The following is a 21,238-nucleotide window of genomic DNA, read 5'->3' as shown; positions in this document are numbered from 1 at the left end:
AGTAACATAATTAAATTTCCACTCTCAGGGTATGGAGATTGTACAGACCATGAACAGTGATCCTGGCCTTGCAGTTGGTATGGACAGCATTTTTGTACTCATGTTTTGCAATAGAAAAGCTTTTGGCATATGGTCAAGTTTTCTGCCAACGGTTGGTCTTCACATAGTGTCTATCCATTGCTCCTAGGTTACACAGCTTTCAATGGGGTTGACTTTGAAGGCACCTTTCATGTGAATACGGTGACAGATGATGACTATGCTGGCTTTATATTTGGTTACCAAGACAGTTCCAGTTTTTATGTGGTAATGTGGAAGCAGACAGAACAGACTTACTGGCAAGCAACTCCATTCAGAGCTGTTGCAGAGCCTGGCATTCAGCTTAAGGTACTGGGCTAAGTATCATCATCAAATTTGGTGGCTCAGTGTTCTCTGTGCAACAGCTACCCAAGCATACAAGGAGTTGGCCATATAATGCCTATGATATTCTCCCACCATCACTGGGGGGACCACTAACTCTTTCCTAAAGGAAAGGTTAATTTAATATCAGAGTGATACCTTGTGTATGTGCATCACTCTAATAACTTTCAGAGTAGCAGCCGTGTTAGTCTGTATCCGCAAAAAGAAAAGGAGGCACCTTAGAGACTAACAAATGCATCCGATGAAGTGAGCTATAGCTCACGAAAGCTAATGCTCAGATAAATTTGTTAGTCTCTAAGATGCCACAAGTACTCTAATAAGAGTATGGAAATGCAGAGGATAACCTGACTCTACCAAAATTTGTGTGCCAGTCAATGCTCATTAAAAATTTATGAGGCAGCTTTCATCGATTGACCTAGAGTTGAAATGGGCCCTTTTAATTAGAATAAATACATAAAATCAAACCTGGACACAGATCTCATTCAATTCACTAGTGATGGCCTGAAGTGACCATTTTAAAGAGGCTGTGTGCTTGTCTAAAGCAGAATTTCCCCAGATGTGGTCTATGGCACACTGACTAGCTGCCCATTGAGACCTTCTGGTCACGTGCTGCTGGCTCCTCCTTGTTCCTAACTGCTTAATGAAAAGACAGCAAATACTTTTATTTCTCCTTGTAAGCAATGTCTACAATTGGCACAGGCATGTCATGAGCTCATGCACGGGAGGGGAGGTGTGCAGAAGGCAAGTCTTCTAGTAAGATGTGATCCACACTATGAAAAGTGAGAGCTCCTGGTCTAATGCTTAAAGGGAAAATTCTCTTCGTTCACTTTCTAAACAATGCCATATTTGTCTAGGCTGTTAAATCTAAGACTGGTCCTGGCGAACACCTCAGGAATTCACTCTGGCATACTGGGGACACCAATGACCAAGTCAGACTGCTTTGGAAAGACCCCAGAAATGTAGGTTGGAAAGATAAAGTCTCTTATCGATGGTTCTTACAGCACAGACCCCATGTTGGATACATCAGGTAGGGACTGGCTTGTTTAAACCTTTGTAGAGTTAAACAGCAGTGATTATATTTTTTATATTTGTGAAATTCTAGTTATGGGAGGGTGTTTTTGGTTTTTTAGAAACACCAAACCCCATATAATTACAATTATTGTCAATAATTTTTAGCTTTGTAGCTGCTAAAGACAGACATTGCTGTTTTGCTTGGTTTTGTTTTAAAAGTTTTTTAAAATACCAGTGACAACACTTCTAGAAACACCTTCAAGTCTTAACATTTCACAGATATATGACTTGTGTATGAATATTCCTTAATGTTTATCCTGTGGAATATGTACATATAAACTGTGATAATTTATCCACAACACCATGTGTAACAAGTAACAGAACTAATCAACCAAAGCTGGCCACACAGAAAGCATAAAGATGTAAAACAGAACATTATCAGTAATTAGCACGGCATGATTTATATATATATATACACACACACATACACACACGATATAAGCAGTGTTCGTGTAGCTGTGTTGGTCCCAGGATATTAAAGAGACAAGATGGGTTAGGTAATATCTTTGATTTGACCAGCTTCTACTGCTGAGAGAGACAAGCTTTCGAGCTTACATACAGAGCTCTTCTTCAGGTAACCTTGTCTATATGAGGTATGACCTCAATATGTTCTCTGACATATATCTGTATGTTAGCATAGAAGTTCTTCTTGTCCCTATGATGTTTACAGATTGCCAGGGGCAAGACAAGTAGTCATGATGGTGGAATTCACACTCTTTGAACAAAGTCCAGAAGTAGTGAGGCCATTACTGCAGTCACCTTTTTAAATATTAAAAGGCAAAAGAGATGTTGAGCCAGTTTTAAAGACTATGATTCAGTCAGTGAGAAACCTTTACAAATTGCTCTTGATTTTTAATCTGTTTTTCAATAGATTGGGATTTACAGATGTAATTTGAGCAATGTTGGTCTTTGGCTGACATCCATGGAGAGGTGTAGGTCTCCTAAAGAAACAGAGCATTCTATTTTGTTAATATCTAAGAAGGGCAAAAAGACAAAAATGAGAAAGCATTTTAACAATAAATCATTCAGTATCAGGGGTTTGATCTTGGAACATTCAAGTCAAAGGAAGTAGGATCTAAAAGTATTATATGAAAAAAAAAAAAACCAAGTGCACGTGGCCCTGCTCCTTGGCCTCATCAGACCAATTGCATATTGACGCCGTTTTTCAAGTAAGCTGAATAGGGCAAAGAATTTAATAAACTTCAACATTCATCACAATTTTTGCAGCTCCCTGCCTTTCAGAGTGTGCTGAGTATACAGCCAAGCACTCTCTTTTTAGTAACTCCAGTTAAAAATCCTCAGACACCAAAGGAGCGGATAAAGTGAGTCTTATTTAATCCTTTGAGAACAAGGGCCTTCAGAACCAAAAGTGAAAGTCTGAGCCAACGCTTGGGCCATAACTCACTACAATATGTTTTGACTAAGTATAGGAGCCCTGTGGACTATGTAGCATCACGCATTTCTCAGAGACTTCAGCAAGGCCTAGGAATAGGCACAAAAGCCAAAATAGCCCAGGAGAATTGATAAACTAAATTCACCAGCTGTGCTATTTTTGAAACACCCGAACAAACAAAAATCAAGGAGGGTAAATGATTCCTTTTTATAATGGTTTTATAACAAGGAAACTCTTGGGGAAGGTGTCTGTATTTCCGTATGCGTTTGTACAGCTCCTAGCACCATGGAGCCCTGATCCCAACTGGGTCCCAGCAGGCATCACCATGGTTTCAATAATAAATACTGATATTTACTGGTAAGCACACAGCTGAACGTTTGGTGTAGCTGGTATGGAGCTAGCATAGCCAACTGACTCCCTCAGGGTGGGGAGCATGCTGGGATGAGAGTGAGCATGTAGGGTTGCCAGCTTTCTCATTGCACGAAACCGAACATCTTGCCCCGCTGTGGTCAGAACGTACTATGCTTTAGTGATCCCCAGCTAGCGTAAAGCCCAGTAGGAGGCCGTTAGAAGCTAGCCTAATTTGAAGCAACTCTGCCCCTTCTCTACCCCACGGGCACAGCCCTATCACAGCTGAGAGTTATAACCCTGGTTTCTCTTCAAGTTGATGGTGGTATGGTCCTGAGACCAGTCTAATGAGCTTGTCACAAGGTAGAAGAAAGATAGATACTAAAAACATTTTCGCAAAGCAACAGTGGCTATCTGAGCGCTGACGGGTTGCATTTGTTTTATTCTGAAGGGCAAGATTTTATGAAGGTTCTCAACTGGTGGCAGATTCTGGAGTAACTGTAGACACTACCATGCGTGGAGGAAGACTTGGTGTTTTCTGCTTCTCTCAGGAAAACATTATTTGGTCCAACCTGAAATATCGCTGCAATGGTAACATTTCTCTTAGAGCGACTCAGCTCATGATTATCAAATGACCTACTGTATTAGAGGATAAGTAGTTTGGGCTATTGTTTAAAAAAAAAACCACACACACAAAAAAAAAAAGCTTGCAGCCTTCCCTTTCACCAGCAAATGAATCTGTGAACCATTGTGCCTGACGCGGCCTTAGTGTGGATCGCGTCTTGCCAAAGGTAGAATGAGCAGCTCAGCTGCTCTGTTGCCCCTGATCTGCAATACACATGTAATCTGCCAGCACAGTCGTGCCCTTATATGGAGCATGCTAACTATGCCAAGTAGGTGCAATTAGAAATGTTACTAAAAGACCAAATGACCACCACCTCAAAGCTAACCATACAGCAAATGAGGCATTGTCCTCGGTAAATTAAATATTATGTCCCCCAGTACACATTGCATTTACCCATACATCCTTTGTACATGATGTTAGCCAACCCACACTCCAGCCAAACTGCTGCTGCTCAAATCAGTTAGTGGAAGGTAGTTTCTTGTACTGGTCTTTACAGTTACAGTTGTTGCTATGAGCTTCCTCCTTGCGATGCCCGGCACCACAGCCGAGAAGGCACTCTCATCTGCAGACAGAATTTAGACATTTTACACCTCTTCAGTTTTGGCCAGAGCTCCTTCCAGCTGAACTCAGATCTCTAATGTAGTGAGTCAGTATGAAAATCTCTGAATTAAATTTTAAAACAGTGACACAATACATCATAAAACTTGGGCACACTTTACAAAAAACACAATCCTGGGCTATGTCCCCCCCAACCTTGCCTACACCACCACACTGCCCTGGTGCTCCCATGTACTTCGTGCACACAGCTATGCTTCCCCGTTAGATAACGGGTACACCTTTTCCTTATTGCATGAAATTCTTCTGGAGGAATTGTTCACATGAGACTATTTCTGTCATATCAACTCATCAGTGGAACACAATCATGCATCCAATGAAGTGAGCTGTAGCTCACGAAAGCTTATGCTCAAATAAATTTGTTAGTCTCTAAAGTGCCACAAGTACTCCTTTTCTTTTTACAATCACTTCTCTCTTCTCAGACTCAATCTCAGCCTGACCAAACAGTCCCCGGTTATAGTCCCCCCACCATGTACTGAAGAAAAGCCAGTTAGCCAATATTGCAGTGAGCAAATACTGACTGAGCTAGTAACTTACATTTTGTGGAATTAAACATTTAAATCCAAATCGCCAGCCCAGAACTAGTGCCAAGGTGAAATGTTGCATGTTTAATGAGAGAGTTGCCAGTTTAGAATACGTGAAGCAGGGCTCTCAGAGCTGTTGGCCTTTCTGCAACTGCTCTGCCTCTAGTTTCAATGACAAAGCAAACTGCTGTGCTCAGAAATGTTGTGATTCAATCAAAAGACCAAGAAGTACTTGTGGCACCTTAGAGACTAAAATTTATTTGAGCATAAGCTTTCATGAGCTACAGCTCACTTCATCGGAATGCATCCGATGAAGTGAGCTGTAGCTCACAAAAGCTTATGCTCAAATAAATTTGTTAGTCTCTAAGGTGCCACAACTGCTCCTTTTCTTTTTTGCGAATACAGACTAACATGGCTGCTACTCTGAAAAGCGAAAGACCCAAGGTGGCAAATGTAATTGGCCCTTTCATGAAGTGAGAGTTCTTAAGATTAGAAATTTGATTTTTCCCAGAAAGCATACCTCCCTCCCCAGCTTTAGCACTGTAGAAAAATGGTTCCAAACTGACCGGCTCTGCTTGGCAACAGCCCTGCTTCCCAAGCTACATCACTGACTCTTCCATAGCAAAAGCACTATTGCCACATATTCAGCAGGACCTTCCCTTATGGAAATAGCAGCATTGCCAACTCTAACAATGTAACACTTTTCTCACAATGCTTTCTTCACGCCCCAGTTGCTGGAATCAAATGATCTCAGCTTTCATTTAAAAATAAAATTAAATAAAAAGTTTGTCTAGCCCTCACAGTTTCAGAGAAAAGCTTGAGCCTATGGTCCAAGTGAATCCTAAACACTTTCAAAAATACAGAAGGCAAATAAAAAGCCCCCCCCTCCTTTTAATCTGATTCTTAAGCCAAATTTGTGGTTGACTCATGATTTTTGAAGGCTTAAGGCTGGCGTTACTGGGTCAGAGGGGAACATGTTTCTGGCTTAGGTCAAGGCATGGGTCTGAAGCCCTGTACAGCCGAGTGCCTCAGGTTGCTCGTTCAGCTATGTGTCTCGGAGGCTTTTGCACCAGCTCCCAGGAGCTTCAAGTGAGAAGCCAGGGGATTTGGCACAAGGGGACACTGTTCACTTGAAAACTAGTCAATTTCCAACCAAATGAACTACAGTCATTTTGGCACCATTGACTTGCCTGTTTTTAAATATTTTATATTGTTTTAATGGTTTCCTTGCCTGTAGCTGTGTGAAAAGCCCACCCAAACAGGGGACGCTGGCTGGCTGTATGCAGGAAGCCGTGCAGCTGACCCTGCAAAGTTCTGACAAAGGCACAGAGTAAACAAAAACACAAAAATATATCCTTTCTCGTCTCTTCCTGTTCAGTCATTCAGGTGCAGTTTGTAAGAGGACATTTTCAGACAAATGTGATTTAGAAATTGACACTGTCAACTTCAAGGACTTTTAACCCACTCCCTCACTCTCAGTGGCCACAGACTGATAAATCCGGCATGGTAGTTAAAACCAGGAGAGAGACATATTCTTCATGACTAAGGGCAAACAGTAGAAAAACACTGCTTGTGGTTCCATCCCATTCCCACAACCAGCTCTTTCACATTCCCTCACAGCAAGCATTTGACTGCTCAGCCTTTATTAGCCCACAAATACCTTCAGCTTGAATCATCACAGGAAATTGGGAGTTGCTCGTTCAGTTATAAAATTCGCTATTTTCCCTGCTGTGGTTTGTTACACAACCAATCACTCTTGTGCATTCCACACAGTGCAAAGAGATAATATGCCCAATTCTTGAATGATCTGCAACTCAAAAGTTATTCACAGAAATGATTCAGCAAATTAAAAATTCAGCTTGGGATTTCCACATTCTGCTTAGATGCAATTCGGATTAGAAAAGGTGGCATTATTTAGCCAATAAGTTATTCATTCCCAGTTATCCACATTGCTCTAGTTCTAAACACTCATCAGCTACATAGGAACAAGACTAACCTTTGCATATTTTCTTGTTTTCAGACACCATCCCTGAGGACTTTCAGGAATTTCAAGCTCAGCAGCTTGGAGTTGGAGATATTTTAACACAGAAAGCAAACTGATGTTGCTATTTCAAACAGTAAAGCAATACTTTAAATCCTTACATGATTTTTTTTGGGGGGGGGGGGTAAGAGTGCACACTGCAGCTCATTGTGGTTGATATAACTGTCAGACTTTATGTAAATATGAAAATAAAAAGATGATAAAATAGGCTGGGGCGTCACTGTCTTTGAAAATTGCTCGGCATGCTGCTTCATGGAGTTTAATTTAAAAACGCTTGGCTATGAACTGGGACACCTACTTCGTGTGTGCGCACACATAAAACAAAGGATGCAACCAGCATGAAATGATCAGTGGTTCTCAGAGTTGTAGAAGTCCAAGTTTGACACAAAAACTCTTAGGTCATCTAGTCTATGTTCCTGTCACAGCAGGTTTGTTCCCCATGGGTAGCTCTTCTCACGCTCTTTTCCAGTCTAGATTTTAGTATCTTTAGTGAGCAAGGAAAGGGTCCCACCGTTTCCCTTGGACTATTCCAGACCACTCCCTAATGGGCTACTCTGAGAATTGTTTCTGATTTAGTCTAACTTTTCCTTCTAATTTCATCCATGAAAATCCAGCTGTCTACCCACAGAAATGTCTGAAACTAATTCTGCTAACAATGGGGCATGCCTAAGGCTCTAGCTCTTCAGTTCTCCAAAATTCCTGGCAAGCAGTGTTAATCACATATCTTCTTAGTTGCATGCTCCATCTGTGGAAGTCATTTATGTAGTTAAACATTCACTGCTTGTCTGTGTCTGTTCAGAGTACAAATCGGCACGTAGAATGGTCTGTTCTTAAAAGGAGCTGTGCTGGCCTATTTGAGAGTCACTTTGGAAAATCATCAAAACAACAGCATTAAGAGAGGTTTCAGAGTAGCAGCCATGTTAGTCTGTATCCGCAAAAAGAACAGGAGTACTTGTGGCACCTTAGAGACTAACAAATTTATTGGAGCATAAGCTTTCGTGAGCTACAGCTCACTTCATCGGATGCATAGAATGGAACATATAGTAAGAAGATACATACAGAGAACATGAAACAATGGGTGTTACCATACACACTATAACGAGAGGTTTCAGAGTAGCAGCCGTGTTAGTCTGTATTCGCAAAAAGAAAAGGAGTACTTGTGGCACCTTAGAGACTAACAAATTTATTAGAGCATAAGCTTTCGTGAGCTACATCGGATGTAGCTCACGAAAGCTTATGCTCTAATAAATTTGTTAGTCTCTAAGGTGCCACAAGTACTCCTTTTCTTTTTACTATAACGAGAGTGATCTGTTAAGGTGAGCTATTACCAGCAGGAGAGAAAAAAAAAAACCTTTTTGTAGTGATAATCAAGATGGGCCATTTCCAGCAGTTGACAAGAACAGTGAGGAACAGTAGGGGGGAAGAATAAACATGTGGAAATAGTTTTACTTTGTGTAATGACACATCCACTCCCAGTCTTTATTCAAGCCTAATTTAATGGTGTCCAGTTTGCAAATTAATTCCCACTCCAATCCTCACTGTGATTCAATCCTTCTATGATGGCATGAAGGCTACAGTCCAGTGTGATGGGGATTAATCTAATTCACAGGGGTGTGGAACAGGGATATGTTTTGGCACCAACATTCTTCAGTCTTTTCTTCTCTGCCTCTTCGGCATGCTTCTCATCTAGCCCCAAGGGCACACATCTCCATCCAAGAACAGATGGAAAACTCTTCAGCATTGCACACTTTAGAGCAAAAGGCAAAGTCAGTCACCAACACCACCGGGCTCATCACATACAATGAAGAGGAGCTTCAACAACTTTTCAGTAGTGTTGTGACAACTTGTTATGAATCTGGACTAATCATCTAAAGAAGACAATGTTTATGGCACAAGACATGTTTGCTGCACCAGAGATATCAATAGCTAACACCATGCTAGAAGTTGTGCACAAAGTTCTGTGATCTAGGATCAACTGTATTTGATAACTGATTTTCTGATGTGAGAATTAAATTGGTAATCTTGAGATAAGTTATCACATTCGGTCAACTGACCAAGCACATGTCGAATCACAGGAAACTAACATTGAACATCAGGATACAGGTCTACCAGCTATGCCTTTTGAGCATGCTGCTGTATGGTGAGGAGACCTGGCCCACTTGCAGCAGGCATGGAGGAAAGCTAAACACCTTCCACTCATTTAAAAAAAAAAAAAAAAGTTTGACACCTGAGAAAGCAAAATTGCCAAGTCTAATCACTACATGCAAACACAGATGTTGCCCTTAGCTCGGTCATCTGCACTGGATGGACTATGGACGCATTTCAAAGGATTTCCTATGTGGAGAACTTGCGATGCCAAAGCTACTGGGTCAACCAAAGCTCAGGTTCAAGGACGTCTGCCAGAAGGATTTGAAAACTTTCCCACAAGTGGGGAGATGCAGCTAGCATGCAAGAGTCCTGCGCTATGCCCGGGAGTCAGAGGCTGAGAAGACATGGCTGAGAGAGGAAAGCGCAGGAGGACTTAAGCACTAGTAGTGCACCAGCTTCATCCTCTGGCGGTGCACTATATGCCTGCACTATTTGTGGCAAGGACTGTCTTTGAGAACCGAACTGTTAAGCCACTCGCGATGCTGCCACAGGACACACAGTAACTGAGCTGCTTTGGTGCTTACACCATCAGCTTTTGAGATTTGCCACCAGGTCAAATTTATCTGGATTGGTGTCAGAGTTATACCAAGGAAAATTTGTCCCCTAGTAGCCTAAAAGTTAGCACACCAATAGCATTTTCCTCAGTCTCCTAACCCCATTCTGTACAGTAACTAGTGCAGAGCTTTGTATTCTTCAATTCCGTACAGACACACTTCCTTAATGAATTCACCGACCTATGCAGATGGTGACTTTTATTCCCCTTGAGAGAAATCTGAGGATTCAAATCCATGGCCATGCAACTATCCAGACGTGCATACACACAGCCATGGAGAAGCTGCCATCAATGGGATGGAATGTGGCAGGAGTTCTGCATCAGCAGCAGTGCTCAACAGTTTTCACAGGGGACGTGAAAAGTAAAGTCTACAGCTGGAGCTACCAGGGGGATGTATTACGGATGCCAATTGCTGGGATTTGGTTGCCGATTTGGTCACTAACACACCAACTTAGAAACTTGCATCACCCTGTCTGCATTTTGCCAGCAATACCCAACACTCATTCGGGGAAGAAAAATGAGAGAGGAACTTTTTGACTCCACCCTTGCAGGCTTGAGAAGTGAAACAGAGCATGGAGCCAATATGAAGTTGGGCAAATGTGGCAGGACAAATGAAGCAGCAGAATTATTTTTCCCACTTTCATTCTTCCAACCTTTGCATCAAAGTGGAAATGCTGAAACCTTCTTTCGGTTTTAAAAAGGACAAAAAGGATGGTTCTGTGGATAAAACTCAGAATGAGTCAGGAGATCTGAGCTGTATTCCTGTACTATGGCTTTGGCAAGTCAAAATCCAAGTTACAGTTCCACAGCTGTAAAATGGGCCTAGTCATTTTTCTCCCATGGGTGTTGTGAGGGTAAATTCTACTTAAATGAAAGTACCCCCTGAAAAGCACTTTGCATTCTCAGATGGCCACCATGTGATTGCCCCAAGATCAAAGATCTCATAGTCAGTGCCACAAGTAATTTGTTAACCCTTTCATTAACATGACAAATGGTAAAATACCACTGCAAAGAGATGTCAGAAGCTTCAGTTCCCCACAGACCTCCAAGGAAGATTAAGTACAAATCATCAAACCAAAGCAGCCAGGATTTCCCTTTAATAGGAGTATGCAGAATTCTCGAAATAGCAGTTGTAAATTCAGAGGTAAGGCTGCACTGAGATTTTGCAGTGACGAATTAGAATCCCCGTTTTATACTTAAAGGACTGAGTTTAGTCTCCATATTTGGCACAATCTCTCTTCACACGAGAACTGAAATTTGCATCTCTTTAGTATTATATTTACTAACTTTTGCAAAGGAAACAGTACAACTTCCTTGTGGAAGTTTGGTGGCTTAGCTGGAGGAATTTACAGAAATGTTAGGAAAGAAGGCCAAAGTCCCATAAATGCCAAACTTTTTCACACATCTCAAACATAGCAGGCTACTTGGTTTTATATTTAAGTTTAAAATGTCAAGAGGTAGTTGTCATAATTGTTGAGTTTCAAAGCATTGCCAACTCACGATTTTATCAAGTCTCATGACAGTTTGTGCTTTTCTTTAAGCTCCAGGGGTCAAGAGATTCCATGAGAATCTAAGCTTACATTTAGAGAAGGTAAGTTTCTAGCCCTCATAGAAATGTAGGGCAGGAAGGGACCTTGAGAGGTTATCTAGCAGGTCCCCCCATGCTGAGGCAGGACCAAGTATACCTAGACCATCCCCGACAGGCGTTTAAACTGTTCTAAAAGACTATCAATGACAGGGATTCCACTGCCTCCTTTGGTAACCTACTTCACTGCTTAACTACCCTTATAGTTAGAAAGTTTCTCCTGGTACCTAACCTAAATCTCCCTTGCTGCAGATTAAGCCCAGTGGTTCTTGTCCTACCTTCAGGGCACATACAGAACAACTGATCGCCCCTCTCTTTGCTACAGACCTAACGTATGAGAAAACTGCTATCAGGTCGTTCCTCAGTCTTTAGTAAAGACTAAACATGCACAGATATTTTTTAACCTTTCCTCAGAGATCAGCTTTCCTAAACCTTTTTTCATTTTTGTTGCTGTCCTATGGACTCACTCTAAATTTGTCCACATCTTTCCTCAAGTGTGGCACCCAGAATTGGACACTACTCCAGCTGAGGCCTCACCAGTGCCAATAAAGCATGACATCTACCTCCTGTGTCTTACAGATGACACTCTTGTGAAAGCACCCCAGCATATTCAACTTCTTTGCAACTGCATCACCTTGTTGACTCAAATACAATTTGTGACCCACTATAGCCCCCATAAATGCCATAACTCATTGTTGTAGAGACAAACTTTGAACATGTGATTGGAGTACACCCTGACGGCTAAGAAACAAGGCAAAGATGACCTGCAGAATGTTTGTGTTTTTTTAAAAAAAAAAAAAAAACCCTCTTGATTTAAGCCAATCATGATTTTGAGGTCTGACTCAAGGTTTTTGAATACTTGGGGCTGCCCTTAGTGCTTTCACCGGCTACTCTGTTACATCAGCTAGATCCGTTTGCAGTAACATTTTGTCAAAAAGCTTTGGTTAAAAGTTTGTTTTTAGCTGTGCTCGACTGGGCTGGTTTGCCAAGCTCCTCTCCTCTCTACTTGTCCACTCAACATTGAATAGGATTTGAAAAGATTGAGGCTCTCTCTCACAGATGCTGTTCAGTCATGGTATTAACTACAGTGCAAGCATCTGTCACAAAAATATGACTGTGTACAAAGTGTTTATTTTTCCAGATTTCCCCAAGAGTAAAATAGCTCAAAATTAAAGAGACATTTCTCACAACTGATACGTTATTCGGTTTGAAAATGGGAAGTAAGGAAGAACTCTTGGTTACACAAATTCAGGGGAAATTTGAAATATACTGCTTAGGGAAATTCCATCCTGCGCAGGGTCGTTTGTCTCTTGCAAAATGGAAAAGGGGGCAGGGAGTGGTTATAGCTGGAAGTGTGGGTCCCACCACTGACCAGTAGTTAAGGGTACTAATAACCACCTCACCACTGTTACAGTTCCATAGTTTCCCAGATTATTGCCATGTTTGCATGGACAAGCAAAACCAAAATTAACATTTTTCTTAATGAATACTTGTTGAAAGCTGCTTCAGACACTTTGTAGTGCAGCTGTTAGCGTAGTACAGCTCAATGGGAATGGTAACATTTAATCAGCACATTCATGCCAAGGGGGAGTGTTATCTTTCCTGGCAATCGGAGACAAAAAATTCTGCTGCAGCAGCAGTATAGCCACAAAGGAGCTCATTACAAAGCACCCCAGCATGCAGTCTGGCACTTCTTTTCCAAGCTAACCCCAGACACTGAGGCCTGGTCTACACTACAGGGTTAAGTGGACATAAGCTGCCTTGCGTCGACCTAGCTATGGAAGTGTCTTCACTTAAATTTGGATCCAGTTGACCCAATCGCCTCTCTGTGCCGATTTAGTAACACCACCTCCCTAATCGGCAGAGAGTCACAGTCAATGTAATTAGGTGGAGACAGGGTCAGTGTAGACACATGTTGCTTATGTCAACTGTTATGGGCCTCCAGGAGCCATCCCACAGTGTCAATACAATTGACACAAGCACTCCTGGTGAGAACACACACTGCTGACATAAGGAGTCAAGTGTGCACGCACACAAACAATTTAATAACTGCGGTGGCTGTATGCCACTGCAAGTTAGGTCAACATAATTTTGTAGTGTAGACAGAGCAGGGGGCTAGGAAGAGGTTATGTCCATAATTTAACCCCCAGAGCGGTCTTCAGTTAAATGAGTGCTGTGTCTTTGCGCTTAACTTGGGAAAGAAGTTGTGCCAGGCTGCAAGCTGGGGTGCTGTGCAATACATTTCTTGGTGACTATAGTGCTGCAACAGCAAAATTCTGCCTTTGATGGCCTGGAAAAACATTCCTCCTTGGTATAAATATTCTAGGGGTTAAATATTACCATCCCCCTTGATCTGTTCTACAAGAACAGCTTCAGTACAAGAGCCAGTAGCTCTATTTAGTCTTTCAGTTTTAAAGGATGAAGGATGGTTCTGTGGATAAAACTCAGAAAAGTTGATTAGCCCCATTTTACAGATGGGAAACAAGTCCAAGAGATTAAGTGACTTCAACAAGGCCTCAGAAGGCGCATCAGAGTCCAAGTGAGAAGATCTGAGTGGGATCTCACAACAGCCCTGTCATCACCAGGTCAGACCCGGCAGCATTGCCCCTACAAAATATTTAGGAGCCTGCCATAGAATTGAAGGAGCCGTGGCCATCGGCTTCATGGGACCAGAAGGCCAACTGTAGGAAAAACTAGTGCGACAGACTGAACATTAGGGAGTTATATTTTTAAAGCTCTCACTGCAATGAAGGAGGCTAGAAATGTTCAGTTAGAAAAAGAGTAAGCTTGGCTACACCTGGAAATCTACAGGCTCCCCACATTCAAGAGAGCTGTAGCTCACGAAAGCTTATGCTCAAATAAATTTGTTAGTCTCTAAGGTGCCACAAGTCCTCCTTTTCTTTTTGTGAATACAGACTAACATGGCTGCTACTCTAAAAACTGATTGTTACTCTATTCCTATGCTTGAGGCATTCACCCTCTTTGTGCTCACCACACAGTCTGGAGGCAGGCAGGCCATGTGTTGTAAGTTAGCCTAGTGCTCTGCCTTATTCTCTGCTTCCCATGGATCCCTCTGGTTCCTGGAGAGCAGAGAATATCAATAGCGCAGTGCACTCCCAGTTCCTGGCATAGGAGGCAGATCAGGGATTGGAATTGGAAGTGGGGTGGGGGTGGAGTGGAGCCTTCACCACAGCTCTTTGCTAGCCAGAAAGGTTCCTCTGCACAGGGGCAGGCTCAAGCCCTGGATCTGCAAATCCAAACTCTTCCCTTACTACAGGTCCTGGTACAGGCCTGTTCTTTTTCACATTCTCCTTTGGGAAGCACTCACCTGCTCAGCTTGTCCAATCACTGACTCACAGGATCTACTCAGTCATGAAAAATGTTCTGCCAAGTAGCCAGGCAGAGAAGTAGGTGAATAATATTGGCCAGAAAAGGCAATCAGAACAACATACTGCAAAAAGAGAAGAAATCAAAATGCAGGTATCTTAGAAGTTTAAAAGCAGCACAACTCTCTAGTGCCGACATCCCACAGGAGGGGGTGCTACTGTTTTAACTACGTCTGTTTCTGTACAGTCAGTGGTACAAAACCTGTGCAGAACAGAAAGTGTTACTCAGTAGTGAGCAGCATGGTTTCTGTTCAGTTTTAGAGGTAGCCTTTAGCCCTAGGAATATGGCAGTCTGGATAGAACAGTGAAGTGGAACTCTTGGTTTTCTAGGTTCAGTTTTATCATTGGTTTGTTGTGCAATCTTGAGTTAAGTGAATCACTCTGCTTTGACCTACCCATCTTTAAAATGATTATATCAGCACCTACTTGGCAGGAAAATATAAGCTAAAAAACTGTCAAAAGAAGGGCATTGTAATTGCAATCTCGTCATCATTCGACAGTCATTTGACCAGATTCCACTGACAAATTTGTCATGACTATCAGATCATATTCTGGTGGAGCATGAGTGAATGTCACATGTCCAACAGACCAGCTCACCCGGCAATAGAGACGAAGTCCATACATTACTGCAGGACAGACTTCAGAAATTCTCAGACAAATTCCCAAACACAGAAAAACGTTTAATAAAAATGAAATTTTCCCTCAACCAGTTATGCCCTAAAGATGTATCTGCCAAAGAACTAAATAAATTTAATACAAACTTTATTAAAATTACACAGTTAGATTTCTAAAACTTTGTGCATGTAAAACAATTCATTGTAATTTCAAACAGGCAGAACTTTATTGGTCTATTAAACATTAAAACTATAACAGTTGATACTCTCAATATATAAAAGAAATGTTTCTTGACAACCCATTAATATGCTTTAAAAAGACAAAATGGTTTACAGTTGATTTTGCAATTAAGAAATTGTTTAAGTTCTGAAATCCTTAATAGCTCTCAAACTTCAAAACAGTCAAAGTTGCTACAGATCATAACATTCACAAATAGTTAAATAAGCTTAAACTAGCAAACATCCATGTTATTGGAATATAATTTTTAAAAAAGTACACCGAGATAAAAAAAGCTTATTTGAATTTTTTTTTTAAAATTAAAAAACTTTAAAAAAGACTCAAATTTTAAAAAAACATTTTAAAATGTTAGTTTTAGATATTTTGCATCCCATTTTTGGAAATGGCACGGAAAATTAAACTGCAAATTTGTGGTAAATAAAGCAGTATAATGGATCTTATTACATTTCTTGTCAATAATTTTCTGGAGTTTTATATTCTAAATTTTGGTACTAGGCTCAAGCTGAAAGAATCTCTAACAAATTAATTCTCTTTACATCAGGCTCACAAATACCACCCAGTAACATCTAAACATCTGGATACATTTCAGTAGGAGAAAAATAAAATTAAGGTATGAGTAACATTACGTGATTTCCTTATGGTTTTCCAAAATGTGTCTAGGCTTCGGATTGAGAATTCTTTGGCAAACATACAACTACAGTACTGCACCCCCCAGCCTTGATTTATCAGAACCTCTAAAGCCTTGTTAAAATGCTGAAAAGATTTCAATACTGACAATAGCAGTTATTAAAAGATTTGTGCAAATGGCTTCTGATCTACAGTAGTCAGACCACGAAAAATTGACTTATTTCCCCAAGTCATGTGTTTGAAATACACAATTTCAAACTATATGATTTATAAAACATTGACAGTTATGGAACAGCTTTAAGTCACATTAAAAACCATAACTATTAGTGAGGTTAGTGGGTTTAAGGTCTACTTCAAAAGCTAGAAAGCCTCTTCCCATGTTAGAGATTGAATCATCATGACAGACCTCACTAATCCAAGCCAACTGACATATCTGTGATATAGATATCCCTCATTTCTGGGCATTTCCCTTTCAGATGCAGGAAGTATAATAATGCATGTTAACAGGGGATTGAAGGTTGGGAGTCGAATATAAAAAAGTCAAGGCCTTTAAAATGTATGGTCCCTGCGATTCCCTTTTATAGAGGCAAGTGAAGCGCCAGTGTAGACAATGTTTACACAATACTTTAAAAACTGGAATATTAAGAGAATAAAATTCCACTGCATTCATGATGCATTTTCCTCCTTCAGGAGGTTCTGGAGTGGAAGGGCTAGATTCTGCTTTACAGAGATTGGAAAAATATAATTTTAGCATGGAGGCAAAAAGTAGGTGGGTCTGCCATTTTGAATACTAGAACTGATCCCCATTTCCCTTTCGAGTCCCAAAGGAAGGGGGAAAAAAAAACCACCAGTTACAAAACTCTGCTGTTTACTATCATTGAAAACATTTCCCAAGTTTAGGAACTAGGAGTAGGAATCTGGCCAGTTTTCAGTTGCTTATATTTCCTTAAGATACCAAGGAGAGAGAAGGCTAACAAAACAAGGACCTACAAACTGAGGAAGAGACAAATATTTCTGGAGACCAAAATTAAGACTAAAGTGAAGACATTGTAAGTACTATCAAGCCTCAGTTGCAGATGAGTTTTCGAGTTTGCCACATGAAAGATGCACATGAGGGCACCCAATAATGTTTTACAATCCTGTTTTGGAGAAAAACCGAATAGCTTAGAGAGTGTTAGAAATAATTAGGAAAGTCAGTGGATTGTTTTGTTATTGATCTGATTAAAGCTTCCAGGTCAGTTTTTGAAACATGTGCTGATAGCCCTGGTGTCCTAGGCAAGTTACAAGCAGGGTAATTACATGCTGATTGCCTACATTCTCCTGATCCATTGATTGGAAATAAAGTACTGCCAGAGACTAAACTTTTGCATGATGGTGCTAATGCTTTCTTGATCAGAGTGATCTGTCACAGTTTCAAGGTTAAATGCTCTTCCCCACCCCCAGTCTTCCTTGAGGGCACCAGCTTAAAGTTTCAGACTTCCAGCTGTCACCTTCCCTGGACAATGGTGTCTCTTTCCATCCAGACTGGGAGGTTAGGTTTGGAGTTCTTCCCTCTGCACTTCACTGTGATTTCCCCAGCAGGTCTGACCAATTAACCTTTCTACAAGGGCTACAACAGTGTACACCAGTTACTAACCATCCTTCACAAAGCAAAAGCACAGCACATTTATTCTTAGGGTAAAAGCATTACAGAGAAAACATACAAAATAATAAAACACTCCTATACACATGCTAAACATTTTACAGAGGTCACCTGTAAGTCTTATGGGGTCCTATTAAGCCAAGATTTTTCAAATCTTTCTGCAAGAGTTGGGCCATCTTTGGACAGAAGGTCCTGTTTGCTGGATCAGAAAGGCCCTGTGTCAATTTAAACCTGTGTTGGTCTCCGGGAACCCAGTTTGAACCAGTGCATGCAAATATCCCCAGGGGTTGATACCTCTCCGGAGGTGTTTGCAACTAGAGTGATTCATCTTAATCATTCTCCACTGTTTTAGTTCCCTGATGGTATACTTGAAAATCCAGACTACCACAGTAAAGATTTAACAAAATTAAATGGGTAATTGACTTAATATTTTTAAAAAGCCAATCCAAATTTCAATTGAAATTATTGAAGTCTGAAGTGATTTAAAGAGTTCAAAGCTTAGCATATAAAATGTTGTGATCCTTTCAAATGTAAGCACAATTTACATTTACATGTCCCAGCATCCGCCTGCTCATGGAGCCTGAATACTTTGAGGAACTATCACACTGTGGGAAAAATGGAGCACAGACAAGTCCATTTGCCTTTCACCTGGTCCTTATAAGTGTTTTTGGCCTCGTTTGCTAATCCAGCTATTTGGGTTCGGAGGCTTGCTCTCTCCAAAGTCACCTTGACTTCTAATTGGAGTGAATTTGGGCTCCCACAATTGCTTTCCATGGTCATTGCTGACACAAATAAAGGAATGGGAGTTTGCTCCAGGCTCAAGCAGAAGTGCAGCAGGAAAGAAGAAAAAATTATTCAGAACCAATGTAGTTTTTGAAGTAGAGGAAAACCTCAACAAAACAAACACAAACTTACTGCAAAGCAAAACCATGTTTCCTCCAGTACAAGAGGCCTTCTTGCAATAAAACTTGAGCAAGCCTTTTAATTTAAATACAAATTAAACTGGAATGGACTTCTGAAAGGAGGAACAAAGGAAGAATGGGTTTTGCCTATTAACAGTAATAGGCTCCCCATTCTCAGAGGTGAAACAGCTCCTTGTGAAAGTGGGTAGCTTTCAAGATGCTTGCAAATTTTAAAAAGGCAGACTAACACAACCCATTTAAGTTCCACAATAAGTCACAAGAACAAAGATATATACAAGGCCTGTGGCAGGGCAAAAGAGAGTACTGGGTGTCTACCAGTAGGTACAGTTATCTAGCTTACACAATAAATGCATGGGGAGATAAAGTTCTCAACTTACTTAGCTACTGTCCTAATACATGACTCATGACAAGCATTTTATAGAACACTGAAGCATTAGACACTAAAGGCTTCTCATTCCATCCTCTAAAAAGTCTTTCCATAGCATCTCCTATTCCTGATTACTACAGAGCAGTAGCCTGCATCAGAGTCCTACCACAGAATTTTGTTAAGTATAGATTTAAAAAACCTGGAGTCTTTCATATGCACAGTAAGTATTAGCGCATCTTAAGGTCAGAGGTGGTGTACAAGGCAGCACCATTGAATCATAGGCTCAGTTCAGTTCTTCCAGTTTCAGTCTCAGTCTCAACTGAATTATTATTTATGGCAGAGGTATGTCTAATAGGCACTTTTAAAAATGCATGTTCACCTGAGCAGATAGATAATGATCAATGAGCTGGATATCCTGAATTGTGATAGACCCCGACACGTGACTGTAGGAACCATATAAGTAGCTGTCAGGAAGTTCACAGTAGAGTTTTTTAAAAACCTACACTAAGGCCCCTAAAATTCCCCTGGCCTGCAGGAGGGAATACATAATTGAGGAAACTCCATGGGCCTACACTCAAGGAGACCCAAGGTGATGTCATCTTCTCCAGATGGGAAACAGGCACACCTTTCCATCTGCACAGATGTCCGGTGATCCAAATGGATCTTGGACATCTGTATAAAGGAACAGCCCCTGCAAGTTACTTTCTGGGCCTTCTCATTCTGATAGCATGGCTCACACAACGTTAGTTTGGAGTGGGATAATGCAATGTAGAGTCATCCTCCCCTGCTCCCTTTGCATCCTACCCAAATTCTGCAAACCCTATGCACATGTACTTTGTGAGACGGGCCTGTATGGTGGACTCAGGGAAGCAAGTTCAGGAGGAGAAAGAATGACTGGTGCCTCTTCTTTCCTTATGCAGCCACCATTTCCTCTGTGCAAAATAGCTATTGCCTTGCATAAACTGAACTACAATGAGTATGCAGTATATACATAGGATATTTTTTTGTATACAGATATTGCCTACGCATAGTCTCACTATTAGTGGATGCCTTGGCCAATACACATTTTAAAAGACACCTGAAGGAGTTAAGCCATAATATAGTCACAAAAACATTAGTATTTTAATCCATGGTATGAAAAACAAGTGTATGTTGTCATAAATATAAAGGGAAGGGTAAACACCTTTAAAATCCCTCTTGGCCAGAGGAAAAACCCTTTCAACTATGAAGGGTTAAGAAGCTAGGATAACCTCGCTGGCATCTGACCAAAATGACCATTGAGGAGACAAGATACTTTCAAAAGCTGGGGGGAGGGAGAAACAAAGCCTCTCTCTCCGTCTGTGTGACGCTTTTGCCGGAGACAGAACAGGAATGGAGTCTTAGAACTTAGTAAGTAATCTAGCTAGATATGCGTTAGATTCTGATTCCTTTAAATGGCTGAGAAAATAAGCTGTGCTGAATGAAATATAGATTTCTGTTTTTGTGTCTTTTTGTAACTTAAGGTTTTGCCTAGAGGAATTCTCTATGTTCTGAATCGGATTACTCTGTAAGGTATTTACCATCCTGATTTTATAGAGGTGATTCTTTTTACCCTTTCTTCTATTAAAATTCTTCTTTTAAGAATCTGAATGCTTTTTTCATTGTTCTTAAGATCCAAAGGGTTTGGGTCTGTGTTCACCTATGCAAATCACCTATGTAAGGATTTTTATCAAACCTTCCCCAGGAAAGGGGGTGTAACGTTTGGGAGGATTTTTTGGGGGGGAAGACATTTCCAAACGGACTCTTTCCCAGTAATATACCAGTTAGACGTTTGGGGGTGTCAGTGAAAGTCCAAGGGCAAAAGGTAAAATAGTTTGTACCTTGGGGAAGTTTTAACCTAAGCTGGTAAAAGTAAGCTTAAGAGGTTTTCATGCAGGTCCCCACAACTGTACCCTAGAGTTCAGAGTGGGGAAGGAACCTTGACAAATGTATATGACACCTCAATACTACACTTACAGATATCTGAACATTAGGGAATTTCATTCAGATTTTCTGGACTGTACCTTGATTGCAGTTCAGAGTCCTAAAACCAAATCAAAACAGTTTGAAAAACCTATAATAATTATACAAATCAGAAAAAAA

General features: G+C 40.9%; 1 protein-coding gene and 1 long non-coding RNA gene across 2 annotated transcripts in view; one reads left to right on the top strand and one right to left on the bottom strand.

Moving 5' to 3' along the window:
* The window catches only part of THBS4 (thrombospondin 4), a 60,075-nt gene extending 52,845 nt beyond the window's left edge, over positions 1 to 7,230 (top strand). Inside the window, exons 18-22 of the mRNA XM_038402124.2 lie at positions 29 to 77; positions 188 to 384; positions 1,272 to 1,444; positions 3,681 to 3,820; positions 7,014 to 7,230. Coding sequence (XP_038258052.1) covers positions 29 to 77; positions 188 to 384; positions 1,272 to 1,444; positions 3,681 to 3,820; positions 7,014 to 7,093 — 639 coding nt within the window. The 3' untranslated portion in view covers positions 7,094 to 7,230. The remainder of the gene's footprint in view (positions 1 to 28; positions 78 to 187; positions 385 to 1,271; positions 1,445 to 3,680; positions 3,821 to 7,013) is intronic.
* LOC122460440 lies at positions 2,320 to 21,205 on the bottom strand. The gene is made up of 3 exons (XR_006281746.1): positions 21,113 to 21,205; positions 14,649 to 14,771; positions 2,320 to 2,462 (listed from the first exon to the last, which is right to left on the bottom strand). It is a non-coding gene; the product is annotated as an uncharacterized LOC122460440 (long non-coding RNA).
* Positions 21,206 to 21,238: the final 33 nt, after the last annotated feature.

Source organism: Dermochelys coriacea, chromosome 5 (assembly GCF_009764565.3).
Source record: "Dermochelys coriacea isolate rDerCor1 chromosome 5, rDerCor1.pri.v4, whole genome shotgun sequence".
In the NCBI taxonomy this organism is placed as follows: Eukaryota; Metazoa; Chordata; order Testudines; family Dermochelyidae; genus Dermochelys; species Dermochelys coriacea.
This window is presented reverse-complemented; position numbering and strand designations above follow the sequence as displayed.